This window comes from Lepidochelys olivacea (genome assembly GCF_965140295.1).
Source record: "Lepidochelys olivacea isolate rLepOli2 genome assembly, chromosome: 1".
NCBI lineage: Eukaryota > Metazoa > Chordata > Testudines > Cheloniidae > Lepidochelys > Lepidochelys olivacea.
Genome location: NC_140411.1, coordinates 1086507 through 1100160, shown reverse-complemented (window position 1 = coordinate 1100160; position 13654 = coordinate 1086507). Strand labels below are relative to the sequence as shown.

General features: G+C 47.8%; 2 protein-coding genes across 2 annotated transcripts in view; one reads left to right on the top strand and one right to left on the bottom strand.

Moving 5' to 3' along the window:
• Window positions 1–13654, top strand: part of LOC311514589 (olfactory receptor 52R1-like) — a gene marked incomplete at both ends in the record, with an annotated part of 144855 nt that overhangs the window by 81971 nt on the left and 49230 nt on the right. The gene's annotated exons all lie outside the window — the stretch shown is intronic.
• On the bottom strand, window positions 5023–6003 carry LOC311512902 (olfactory receptor 52E8-like; the record flags this gene model as incomplete). The annotated part of the gene is given in 2 exon segments (XM_084614327.1): window positions 5023–5457; window positions 5461–6003. Coding segments are annotated over 2 exon segments (978 nt in total).

The following is a 13654-nucleotide window of genomic DNA, read 5'->3' as shown; positions in this document are numbered from 1 at the left end:
TTAAAGCAAGCCCAGGCAAAAACTCTCCAAGAGCAGGGAGGCCGTTCACACCTCATCAGGGCAGGTGTCATAAATATAAAGGGAAGGGTAAACCCCTTTGAAATCCCTCCTGGCCAGGGGAAAGCTCCTCTCACCTGTAAAGGGTTAAGAAGCTAAAGGTAACCTCGCTGGCACCTGACCAAAATGACAAATGAGGAGACAAGATACTTTCAAAAGCTGGGAGGAGGGAGAGAAACAAAGGGTCTGTGTCTGTCTGTATGATGCTTTTGCCGGGGATGGAACAGGAATGGAGTCTTAGAACTTTTAGTAAGTAATCTAGCTAGGTATGTGTTAGATTATGATTTCTTTAAATGGCTGAGAAAAGAACTGTGCTGAATAGAATGACTATTCCTGTCTGTGTGTCTTTTTTGTAACTTAAGGTTTTGCCTAGAGGGATTCTCTATGTTTTGAATCTAATTACCCTGTAAGGTATCTACCATCCTGATTTTACAGAGGTGATTCCTTTACTTCTATTAAAAGTCTTCTTGTAAGAAAATTGAATGCTTTTTCATTGTTCTAAGATCCAAGGGCTTGGGTCTGTGGTCACCTATGCAGATTGGTGAGGATTTTTACCAAACCCTCCCCAGGAAGTGGGGTGCAAGGGTTGGGAGGATTTTGGGGGGAAAGACGTGTCCAAACTACGTTTCCCAGTAAACCCAATTAAAGTTTGGTGGTGGCAGTGGAAATTCCAAGGGCAAAGGGTAAAATTAATTTGTACCTTGAGGAAGTTTTAACCTAAGCTGATAAAAGTAAGCTTAGGAGGTTTTATTGCAGGTCCCCACATCTGTACCCTAGAGTTCAGAGTGGGGAAGGAACCTTGACAACCCCTCAGGTAGATAAGGCCAGCAGATATGTACTGAGAGCCAACAAGATCACTGAGCTCTCACAATGGCCATAGAAGAAACACACCTCTGCAAAAATATTATCAATGGCTTCCCTTGTGACTCATCAAAGGATGTGAGGGGATGTGACATGCTCATGAGACCCTGGACCACTTGGGCCAGTAATTTTACAGGCACCTGGGCTGTGGGCTTTGTTTGGGGCTATAAAATTCCATGCAGAGGACAGAGAATATAGAAGGACCCCTTGTCTTCATTTCTCTGCACTGGGTTTCCAACAAGGAAGCTCTGAACAAGGCTGGTGATCCCCAACCTACTTTGGTAATTTCTAGAGACTTTTCAAGCTAGGAGTGCATTCCATCACTGCTATGAAACTCATCTCTGAACACTGAAAGACCACTTGCATGTATCTGATCTATTAACCATTTGTAACTCTTCTTCTTTTCTTTTACTATTTAACCTTAAGTGTCTCTTGAGATTAGGAAGCTAAATGTGGTGAAATAGATTGTCACTGAGTGCTCATCGTGGTGTCCAGAGTCCGGGTGGTGAGCCAAGGGCTGGGATGCATCAGGACACCGCATTTTTGGCTTCTAGTTAACTAGTGTGGTGAGACAGATGTTGGGGATTGGTCCTGCTTTGAGCAGGGGTTGGACTAGATACCTCCTGAGGTCCCTTCCAACCCTGGTATTCTATGATACGTTTGTTACTGGCTTGGTATAATCCAGTAGTTCTTAACCTGGTGTACACGCAGCAGCTGGGGTACAAGATGCCCTTTCAGGGGGTGCGAGAAATGCCAGGTTTTTTTAGAAGGTAAATCATCGAAAACACAAATTAAGCACAGGCTCGTAAGTACAACTAGCAAACCTATGTATTTATTAACATTATACATTTTTAACGATTGCTGTAATATACAAACAGGTTTAAAGAACTGACCTACTTAACAATTTTTGATCAGGGGGGCGAGAACACATTTTGAGAACCAAGGGGTGCCGGCTGCAGCAAAGGTTGAGAACCACTGGTTTAATCTAATGATAGAACAACCGCCCATCTGGGGTGAGTCTGCCCCATTTCTCAGCAGTTTGTTCTGAATTTGGCGTCCTCGGCTGTGTCCCACTGAGGCGCGGTGACACATGGACACCGCTGACAGGTGCTTCAGTCTATTGCTCACTACTCCCAGGAGGTATCCCCCTCTGACAGATGGGGAAACTGCGGCAGCATGAAAGGAAGTGTCTTAAGCCAAGAATATAGCCCACAAGTCCCTAGCTGCTGACCCATCACTTAGTCTCTCTCAGGCCTGGCTCATACGGCCCATGCACCCACTGACACCATTGGAGTATTTGGCCCAAGTTATTTAATTGGAGATAAAGCATCAGCAGAGACCAGTGAGCTGGGAGGGAAGATGACTATTTATTATGGTTTGTATTCTGCTAGCCAAGGGCTCTAATCAGGGCTGCTGACTCGCACACTGCACTGATGTAGTTCCTTGCAGCACATCGTTGAGGTCGATGCGCTGTGCAGCGTTCCAGGCAACGTGTCATCCCTGGTAAACAAGCAAGAGGGGACTGAAAACTGAGCTGTGTGGAAATCTGTTTTGTGGCCACAGTTTCTTTTATAAATTCCTCCCGTTTAATAACTGCATCTCCACTGATCACGAGACACAAATAGCCTCAGTGTGTCTAATACAATGCAGGGGAGCAATGCCAGTTCATGGCCACAGCACTGGTGCTGGGGAGGGAGGGGCGTGTGGTGGTGTCAGGACTCCCAGTTCCTCTTCTCAGCTCTGCCACCGACTCATTGTATGTCCTTGGGTGAATCACTTTACCTCTGCAGGACTCAGTCCATCCATGACACGGGGATAACGCTGCCTAGCAGCCTAGCTACAGAGCTTCTAAATGTAGTGATCAAAAGCGTCATGTAGAGGAGACGTTAGACTCAGCTTCCCTGTCCAGCTTCAGCCCCTGGGCAACGCGTGCCCTGCAGTTCCAGATAAGGTGTCCGTATACATGTGTAAATAGCCGGCTAATGTCAGGTGGGCAGTTTATCTCCTGCCCTGTGAGCTATCGAAGCCATCCCACCTCTGCCCAGCATCCCGTCTTCCCAGCTAATGCGGGGCTGATCCTTCTGCCTCTCTCGGCTCTTGTCCTCCCAGCTTCAAAGCTGATCCCTTGCCCTGCTCCCGAGGCCTGGCTCAGGCCAAAGGGCTCCCAGCCCATCCCCTTTGCAGGGACCCTGCCTTCTACAGGCCCCCAGCTGGGAGGAACACAAGGGAGCTGAAAGCTAAGGAAATGGGCCACACAATGGTCTCTGCCCTCAGGACCTTGTAGCTGAGCTTCAGGGCTCACAAGCTGTGTGATGCACAACCTCGTCTGCCTGCCACACAGCCCTTCTCCCACCCCTCAGCTGCTTTTATACGGCTTCCTGGCTTCCCGCACCGATCCCGAGTGGCCTGTCGGCCCCAGCGCGGCATCCTCGCTGCACTCACTGCGGGCTCCTTGCCAGGCTGCAGCAGCTCCCGTCCCAGCCCCGGAGCAGATGGATCCCAACTGCGGGGCGGGGAGGTGGAGGTGACCCAGCGAGTGACGGGGAGGGGAGAACAAGAGCGAGCAGCAGCAGTGGGCATTTGGGGCAAGAGGCAGAAAGGGAGTGGGGCAAAGAGGCAGGAGGTGGAGCAGGGGCTGTGGTCTGGAGGGAAGATGTGTACCAGGGGCATGGCCTTGGGGGGAGAAGCGGGGGGAAAGGCAGGGATCCAAGGGTCATGGTGGTTAGTTCTCTGAAAACATCCACTCAATGGGCAGCGGCTGTCAAAGAAGCGAACAGACTATTGGGAATCACTGAGTACAAGGAAAGGGAGAGAAAATAAGGCGGAAAATATCAGATTGACTCTCTAGAAATCCCTGGTACACCCACATCTTGAATACTGCGCGCAAATGTGGTCGCCCCATCTCAAAAAAGATTTATTGGCATTGGAAAAGGTTCAAAAAAGGGCAATAAAATCATTAGGGGGCTGGAACAGCTTTCATATGAGGAGAGGTTAATAAGACTGGGACTTTTCAGCTTGGAAAAGAGGCGACTAAGGGGGGACATGAGAGAAGTCTATAAAATCATGACTGGTGTGAAGAAAGGAAATGAGGAAATGGTATTTACTCCTTCACATAACACAAGAACTAGGGGTCACCAAATGAAATTAATAGGCAAGAGTTTAAAACAAAGAAAAGGAAGTATTTCTTCACACAACACACAGCCAATCTGTGGAACTCCTTGCCAGAGCATGTTGTGAAGGTCCATCAATGGCCAAGATGGGAAGGGATGGTGTCTGTTTGCCAGCAGCTGGAAATGGGTGACGGGGGATGGATCACCTGATGGTTGCCTGTTCTCTTCATTCCCTCTGGGGCACCTGGCACTGGCCACTGTCGGAAGACAGGACACTGGGCGAGATGGATCCTTGATCTGACCCAGTCTGGCCATTCTTATGTTCTTATATTTGCAGAGGTCCAGTGATCAGGAATTAGAAGGGTGGCAAACCAATGAGTTCTACACCGCCCGACTCCCCAGTTTGTCGCAGTGACACAGCACAGTAAGGTCAGGAAAGGGTCTAATGCGGGGAGGCGGGGGGTGTTGGATAAGGGGCGGGAGGTCCCGGGGGCAGTCAGGAGAGAGGGGTCACTTGGGTGGGGTGGAGGTTCTGGGGGGCGCTGTCAGGGGATGGGGAACAGGGGGGTTGGATATGTGTGGGAGTCCTGGGGGGCCAGTCAGGGGATAGGGTGTGGATAGGGGTTCAGGAAAGTCAGGGGACAGGGAGCAGGGGGATTGGATAGGGGGTGGGGTCCCAGAGCGGCAGTTAGGGGCGGAGGGTCCTGGAAGGGGGCGGTGAGGGGACAAGGAGCGGGGGGGGGTGGATGGGTGGGGGGTTCTGAGGGGATCAATCAGGGGTTAGGAAGTGGGAGGGGGCGAATAGGGGACGGGGCCAGGCTGTTTGGGGGGGGCACAGCCTTCCCTACGTGGCCGTCCATACAGTTTTGCAAGCCCAATGGGGCCCTCTTGCCAAAAGTTTGCCCACCCCTGGTCTAATGTCTCTCTGACCGCCCAGTAAGTGATTCAGGGATGAGAGCACAGAACGAAGTCACCAGCCAGCTCTGCACAGAGCTCAGTCTGAGAGCCAGAGCACCAGGAAAAGACTTGAAATCCCTTTATGAGTGAAGAGCCGGAGTAGCCTGCCCCGGATCTGTTTGGTCCTCACCCCGTAGATGATGGGGTTGAGTGTGGGGGGCACCAGGAGGGACATGTTGGCAACAAGAATGTGGAAATGCAGGGGCACATTTTGGCCAAACCGGTGTGTGAGGGAGGAGAAGAGAACTGGGATGTAAAAGGTTAAGATGGCACAGAGGTGGGAGCTGCAGGTCCCCAAAGCCTTGAGCCGGGCGTCCCTCGTGGGGAGGCTGAAGATGGCCCTGAGGATCTGGATATAGGACACAGCGATAAAAATCATATCCAGACCCCTCACACAGAGTACTACAAAGAGGCCGTAGTAACTACTGACGCGGGTGTCGCCACAGGCCAGCTTCACTATGGCTATGTGCTCTCAGTACGAGTGGGGGATGATGTTGGTTCTGCAATATGGCCACCGACTTGCCAGGAAGGGGTAGGGCAGTACGACCATGCCGCCACGGAGCACCACGGCCAGTCCAATCTTGGCCACCACGAGGTTTGTCAGGATGGTGGAATGTCTCAGGGGATCACAGATGGCCACGTAGCGATCCAGAGCCATGGCCACGAAGATCCCAGACTCCATCACGAGGAAGGAGTGAATGAAGTACATCTGGGTGAGGCAGGAACTGAAATCGATCTCCCTGGAATTGAACCAGAAGATGCTCAGCATTTTGGGCAGGGTGGATGTAGACAGGCCCAGGTCGGTGACGGCCAGCATGCAGAGGAAATAGTACATGGGCCCATGGAGGCTTGGTTCTGTCTTGACGATGAACAGGATGATGAAGTTTCCCAAGACGGCTATGATGTACATGGTGGAGAAGGGGATGGAGATCCAGACATGGGCCGCCTCTAGGCCAGGAATGCCCAGCAGGATGAAGGTGGAGGGGTTGGTGAAGTCGGTTTTGTTGGAATCTGACATGGAGTAAGGGAGAAGGTGTTCAACTCTGAGGCGTTCCCAGAGCCCAGGGTGATGTTTGCAGTACAAATGCCTGGATGGAGAGACAATGTTAATATGAGCCACTACGTGCCCTACTGTATACTTAAGATACAGTGGGGAGATTTATACACAGAGAACATGAAACAATGGGTGTTACCCTACACACTGTAACCAGAGTGATCAGGTAAGGTGAGCTATTAGAAGCAGGGGAGCGTGTCGGGGGGAACCTTTTGTAGTGATAATCAAGGTGGGCTATTTCCAGCAGTTGACAAGAAACGTCGGAGGAACAGTGGGGGGCGAGGAGCGGGAATAAACATGGGGAAATAATTTAACTTTGTGTAATGACACATCCGCTCCCAGTCTTTAGTCAAGCCTAAGTTAATTGTATTCAGTTTGCAAATTAATTCCAATTCAGCAGTCTCTCGTTGCAGTCTGTTTTTGAAGTTTTTTTGTTGAAGAATTGCCACTTTTAGGTCTGTAATCGAGTAACCAAAGAGATTGAAGTGTTCTCTGACTGGTTTTTGACTGTTATAATTCTTGACGTCTGATTTGTGTCCATTTACTCTTTTATGTAGAGACTTCCTACAAGCCATTACCCTCTGATCCCGGTGAGGGTTTCCAAAAGAAACTACACCATCTGCTCAAGAAACTCCAAGAAAAAGCACAAGAACAAATCCGCACAGACACGCCCCTGGAACCCCGACCTGGGATATTCTATCTACTACCCAAGATCCATAAACCTGGAAATCCTGGACACCCCATCATCTCAGGCATTGGCACCCTGACAGCAGGATTGTCTGGCTATGTAGACTCCCTCCTCAGGCCCATGCTACCAGCACTCCCAGCTACCTTCGAGACACCACTGACTTCCTGAGGAATCTACAATCCATTGGTGATCTTCCTGAAAACACCATCCTGGCCACTATGGATGCAGAAGCCCTCTACACCAACATTCCACACAAAGATGGACTACAAGCCGTCAGGAACAGTACCCCGATAATGTCACGGCTAACCTGGTGGCTGAACTTTGTGACTTTGTCCTCACCCATAACTATTTCACATTTGGGGACAATGTATACCTTCAAATTAGCGGCACTGCGATGGGTACCCGCATGGCCCCACAGTATGCCAACATTTTTATGGCTGACTTAGAACAACGCTTCCTCAGCTCTCGTCCCCTAACGCCCCTACTCTACTTGTGCTACATTGATGACATCTTCATCATCTGGACTCATGGCAAAGAAGCCCTTGAGGAATTCCACCATGATTTCAACAATTTCCATCCCACCATCAACCTCAGCCTGAACCAGTCTACACAAGAGATCCACTTCCTGGACGCTACGGTGCTAATAAGCGATGGTCACATAAACACCACCCTATACCGGAAACCTACTGACCGCTATTCCTACCTACATGGCTCCAGCTTTCACCCTGACTACACCACACGATTCACTGTCTACAGCCAAGCTCTACGATACAACTGCATTTGCTCCAACCCCTCAGACAAACACCTACAAGATCTCTATCAAGCGTTCTTACAACTACAGTACCCACCTACTGAAGTGAAGAAACAGATTGACAGAGCCAGAAGAGTTCCCAGAAGTCACCTACTACAGGACAGGCCCAACAAAGAAAATAACAGAACGTCACTAGCCATCACCTGCAGCCCCCAACTCAAACCTCTCCAACGAATCATCATGGCTCTACAACCTATCCTGAAGGACGACCCATCACTCTCACAGATCTTGGGAGACAGGCCAGTCCTTGCTTACAGACAGCCCCCCAACCTGAAGCAAATACTCACCAGCAACCACACACCACACAACAGAACCACTAACCCAGGAACCTATCCTTGCAACAAAGCCCGTTGCCAACTGTGTCCACATATCTATTTAGGGGACACCATCATAGGACCTAATCACATCAGCCACACTATCAGAGGCTCGTTCACCTGCGCATCCACCAATGTGATCTATGCCATCATGTGCCAGCAATGCCCCTCTGCCATGTACATTGGCCAAACTGGACAGTCGCTACGTAAAAGAATAAATGGACACAAATCAGACGTCAAGAATTATAACGTTCAGAAACCGGTCGGAGAACACTTCAATCTCTTTGGTCACTCGATTACAGACCTAAAAGTTGCAATTCTTCAACAAAAAAACTTCAGAAACAGACTGCAACGAGAGACTGCTGAATTGGAATTAATTTGCAAACTGGATACAATTAACTTAGCCTTGAATAAAGACTGGGAGTGGATGTGTCATTACACAGAGTAAAACTATCTCCCCAGGTTTATTGCCCCTCCTCGCCCCCCACTGTTCCTCAGATGTTTCTTGTCAACTGCTGGAAATGGCCCACCTTGATTATCACTACAAAAGGTTCCCCCTTCCCCCCCCATTCTTCTGCTGGTAATAGCTCATCTTACCTGATCAGCTGGTGATTGATCCTGCTTTGAGCAGGGGGTTGGACTAGGTGACCTCCTGAGGTCCCTTCCAACCCTGCTATTCCAGAATTCTATGATCACTCTGGTTACAGTGTGTAGGTAACACCCATTGTTTCATGTTCTCTGTGTATATAAATCTCCCCACTGTATTTTCCACAGCATGCATCCGATGAAGTGAGCTGTAGCTCACGAAAGCTTATGCTCAAATAAATTTGTTAGTCTCAAGGTGCCACAAGTCCTCCTTTTCTTTTTGCGGATACAGACTAACACGGCTGCTCCTCTGAAACCTGGCAGAGCAGAGATATTCATGGGATGGCTGGTGAAGCGGAGCGGAGCCCACGGAGAGGTGGGGCAATCGGCTTTGGACCACGTAAGGTGCCTCTTAACCCCCCATCTCCCCCCAGGGTGGGAGGTAAAACTCTGCAGATAAACTTTCAAATTCTGACCGCTCCACTGACCAGGGACAGAGACTTTTGGGTTTTTGGACTTTTGGGACTCTGGGTGATTTTTGGGTTGCTGGACTCAAGAACCAAAGGGAAAGGAAACAGCCCAGCTTGCTTGGGGTGGGCTTTTGCGAATGGCTTGTGTTATGAATATTGTTTGTGGTGTCTTCCCAACATAATACCACATTGTTTCTCTCTGTTATTAAAAGGCGTTTGCTACACTCAGATGCTGTGCTTGCGAGAGGGGAAGTATTGCCTCTTGGAGGCACCCAGCGGGGGTGGTATAGATTTGTCGCAGGTCACTGGGTGGGGGCTCGAGCCAGTTTTGCATTGTGTTATTGGAATGGAACCCCTAAATACTGAACCCAGCCCTTGTTGCTGCCAGCTCTGATGGGCAGAAGGGTTACAGAAACACCAGAAACATAAACTATTAAAAATTAAAGGGAAAGTTTTTTAAAAAGGATTTGACAAGGTTAGGAAAAAATGGAAAATCTGGCATGGGATTAGTTAACAAAAAGTCTAGGAATATAATTAATGCAAGTCCCCAACAGGGTTATGGAAACAGGTCTTGCCAAAAAAGTGTATCCTTTAATGACTGTACACGTTTGGTTGACCAAGGGAACTGCACATGTACAATAGACTTCGATGTCTCTGAGGCATTTGATGTAGTCGGGGAAAACAGTCAGATAAAAACACTCTCCAATATCAGTAGAGCAGACGTAAAATAGGCTCAAAACTGGCTAACTGACAGATCTCAGGAAGCAGTTGTCAATGGGGCGTTGCAGGGAATGGGGGTGATTCTAGTGCAGTTCTGCAGGGATGAGTTCTAGGCCCAATGCTATTCAATATTTTCATCAATGATATGGAAGCAAATAGAAAATCACTGTAGATAAAATAGCAGAGGACCCAAAACTGGCAGAGTGGTTACAGTGAGGCAGCCAGGGCAGACACAAATGTTTTAATACAGTCAAATGCAAAGTTATCACCTTGGAAAAGGGAACGCAGGCCCGACCTACACACTCGATCACTGTATTCTGGAATTGAGGGACCCTGAAAAGGATTTAGGGGTCACTGTGGATAACCAAGTCATTGTAGTGGTGAGTTGGAGGAGGGGAAGGATTTTACCTCTGCATATGGAATTGGTGAAACCGAATGCATCCAGTTCTGGGGTGCACATTTCAAAATTTGAAAATTTGGAGAATGTGCAGAAAAGAGCCACAAAAAAGATTGGAGGCTGCAGAAAATGCAGGCCAGTGAGAGACTTAAAGAGCTTCATCTGTTTGGAAGTGGTGGGTTCCCCAAGTCCCCATGTCTTCAGATCCAGACCGGATGCTTTTTTGGAAGATCTGCTTGAGGGCCTGTCTACACTTAAAATGCTAGTGCGGCGCTGCCATAGCTCTTCAGTGAAGACACTACTTATCCGGCAGCATAGGTAATCCACCTCCCTGAGAGGCGGTAGCTAGGTTGACTTCATGGTGGGGTCTACACCGGGGTTAGGCTGATATAGCTACATGTCTCGGGGGAGCGGATTTATTGGCTATTGCAAAAAAAAAAATTACAGTTTTAGGTTGCGTTAACAGCATGCAAGTCACCGCAGATGATAATATTCCTCTACTCAGTGCTCGTTAGGCTTCAGCTGGAGTACTGTGTCCAGTTTCGGTCACCAATGTATAGGAAGGATCCAGAGGAATTGGAAAGGATCCAAAGGCGAGAGACAAAGATAATCAAAAGGGTGGAATGCAAGCCACACGAGCAAAGGCTGAAGGAACTGGATATGTTTAGTTTGGAAAAGGAGAGACTGAGCGGGGCCATGACGGAGGTCTTCAGATATTTGAAAGGCTGCCATAAAAAAAAAGTTGGAGAAAAGTTGTTCTGTCTGGCCACAGAGGTGGGAAAAGAGTCAGTGGGTTCAAACTACAGCAGAGCAGGTTTAGATGAAATCTCAGGAAAAACTTCCTAACTGTAAAACCAGGAGGACAATGGAACAGATGTGGAAGCTCCTTTTCTAGAAGTTTCCAAAGAAGTTGGATACTCATCTGTTCTGGATGGTTTAGATGCAACAAATCCTGCATCTTGGCAGGGGGTTAGACTAGCTGACCCTTGCGGTCCCTTCTCACCCTGTGGCTCTATGATTCTATGATGTGAAATTGTACTGTAGACCAGGTCTTAGTCAAACACAAGTCTTTGGCCTCAATACAGGGGAAAGTGGATGAAATGTAACACCTTGTATGATACAGGAGGTAATAGGGAATGATTTACTGGTGCCTTCTGACCATGAAGCCTATGAATCTATCGATAAATAAACTAGATCAAGCATTTATATTTACATTTATATTTCCACTGAAATGCATTCGATGAAGTGAGCTGTAGCTCATGAAAGCTTTTGCTCAAATAAATTTGTTCATCTTTAAGGTGTCACAAGTCCTCCTTTTCTTCCAGTTACATTGAAAGTCTGAACAGATAACACTGATGAAAGAAAATTTTATGGCTGCGCAGAGCGGAAAGGAACAGTCTTACTCTCTAGCCCATCATGCCCATGTTGCCCTGGGTTTGTAGAGAAGGTGAGCTCCTCAGCAAGAGATGGTACCTGTGAATCCTGAGACGGAAGTGTCTTCCCTGGGAATCCCCCTCCGGTAGCCGTGTCCCACACCTATCTCACCCCAGCATCTGCAGCAGCATCCCACGCTGAGAGCTGAGAGAGGGCTGTGCACCGTTTATAATAGAGCTCTGTGCAATCCCTGTGGGGTTTGTTCAGCCTCGAGAGGAGAAGCAGCATCTGGAATGAAACAGGCTAGAGACTGGAGGCACTCTAGCCAATTTTCAGAGTAGCAGCCGTGTTAGTCTGTCTTCGCAAAAAGAAAAGGAGGACTTGTGGCACCTCAGAGACTAACCAATTTATTTGAGCATAAACTTTCCTGAGCTACAGCTCACTTCATACAGTCCACTTTATGCATCCGATGAAGTGAGCTGTAGCTCACGAAAGCTCATGCTCAAATAAATTGGTTAGTCTCTAAGGGGCCACAAGTCCTCCTTTTCTTTTTACTCTAGCCAATGTCTCTTTCCATGTCTGCATTTCTGTGTTATTTATCCAGCTTTGGGAATAAACAGCAATTATGGGATCTTCCCAAATGGAGATGAGAACTCTTGGGCTCTGTGTTCAGGTAGAGAAGAATTAGCTGCTCTCTTTATCTGTGTATATTTAAAAACTATAGTTCATTACTGTGACATTGCACTCCATATGCTCCATGATAATAGGCTTATGAATCTGAAAATAGAGCTGGGATATGCTTTATGCAAAAGGTCTCTTGCAACATATCATTGGAAAATTTATAATGTGCTAAATTTCATTTTCCTATTCGTATGCATGTATCATTCTTATTTCTGACTTTAGAAATATAAGGTATAAACTTGTACTACTCACGTAGTCAGATTAAGTGGAGACCATTAAGAGTTCTTCAGAAACAATGAGTTGTAAATGGCTTGTTTACCTGCAAGCCTTCCTGTGTACATGTGAAAAGAAAAGGAGGACTTGTGGCACCTTAGAGACTAACCAATTTATTTGAGCATGAGCTTTCGTGAGCTACAGCTCACTTCATCGGATGCATACTGTGGAAACTGCAGAAGACATTATATACACACAGAGACCATGCAACAATACCTCCTCCCACCCCACTCTCCTGCTGGTAATAGCTTATCTAAAGTGATCACTCTCCTTACAATGTGTATGATAATCAAGTTGGGCCATTTCCAGCACAAATCCAGGTTTTCTCACCCTCCGCCTCCCCCCCCACACACAAACTCACTCTCCTGCTGGTAATAGCCCATCCAAAGTGACCACTCTCTTTACAATGTGCATGTGCTGGTGGGTAATGAAGAATGAGGTCTCACGTGGACATGTGACCATGTCACCTGATACTGAAATCCATCTTAAATCTTGTACTTTTTCATTTAGAAGGAGGGGTGGGGGCCAAGCACAGACAAAAGACTCCCGCCTTGTGCCAAAGCTTTAAAAGGGGGTGGAGCAGGACAAAGGGGGAGGCCAGTCATGAGAAAACTCCTGCTTACCACCTGAGATGTCTGCTGGAACTTACAAGGACTGTACCAGGGGAAAGGATTGGGCCCAGACTAGGAAGGAGTCTAGTATGTGAAAGAAACTTATTGGAACATCTTTCAGGGTGAGATATTACCCGTAATCACTTTCTGAATGTGTTAGGCTTAGACGTGAGTATTTTGTTTTATTTTACTTTGTGACTTACTTTGTTCTGTCTGTTATTACTTGAAACCACTTAAATCCTACTTTTTATACTTAATAAAATCACTTTTGTTTATTAATAAGACCAGAGTAAGTAATTGGTACCTGGGGGAGGCAAACAGCTGTGCATATCTCTCTGTCAGTGATATAGAGGGCAGACATTTTATGAATTTACCCTGTATAAACTTTATACAGAGTAAAACAGATTTATTTGGGGATCAGGCTCTCAGAAAGGCTAAACACTGGGAAAGTCCCTGTTAACTGATAAGCCCCCTGGGCTGAGTGAATCTCAGTTTCTGTGACGTGCAGAGGGGCATGGTCCCACCTCTGAGTCTGTGCTGGAGCTGAACTGGAGTGTCTGGCTCAGTAAGACAAGAGTGGTGGGGTGCCCGTTCTGGCAGGAGGGCTGTCATCAGTGGTACCCCAGCGCAACAAGTGACAGTCTCAAGGGGGTCTCTATTTAATTGGGCACCTGAAAACTCTAGGTTTTGG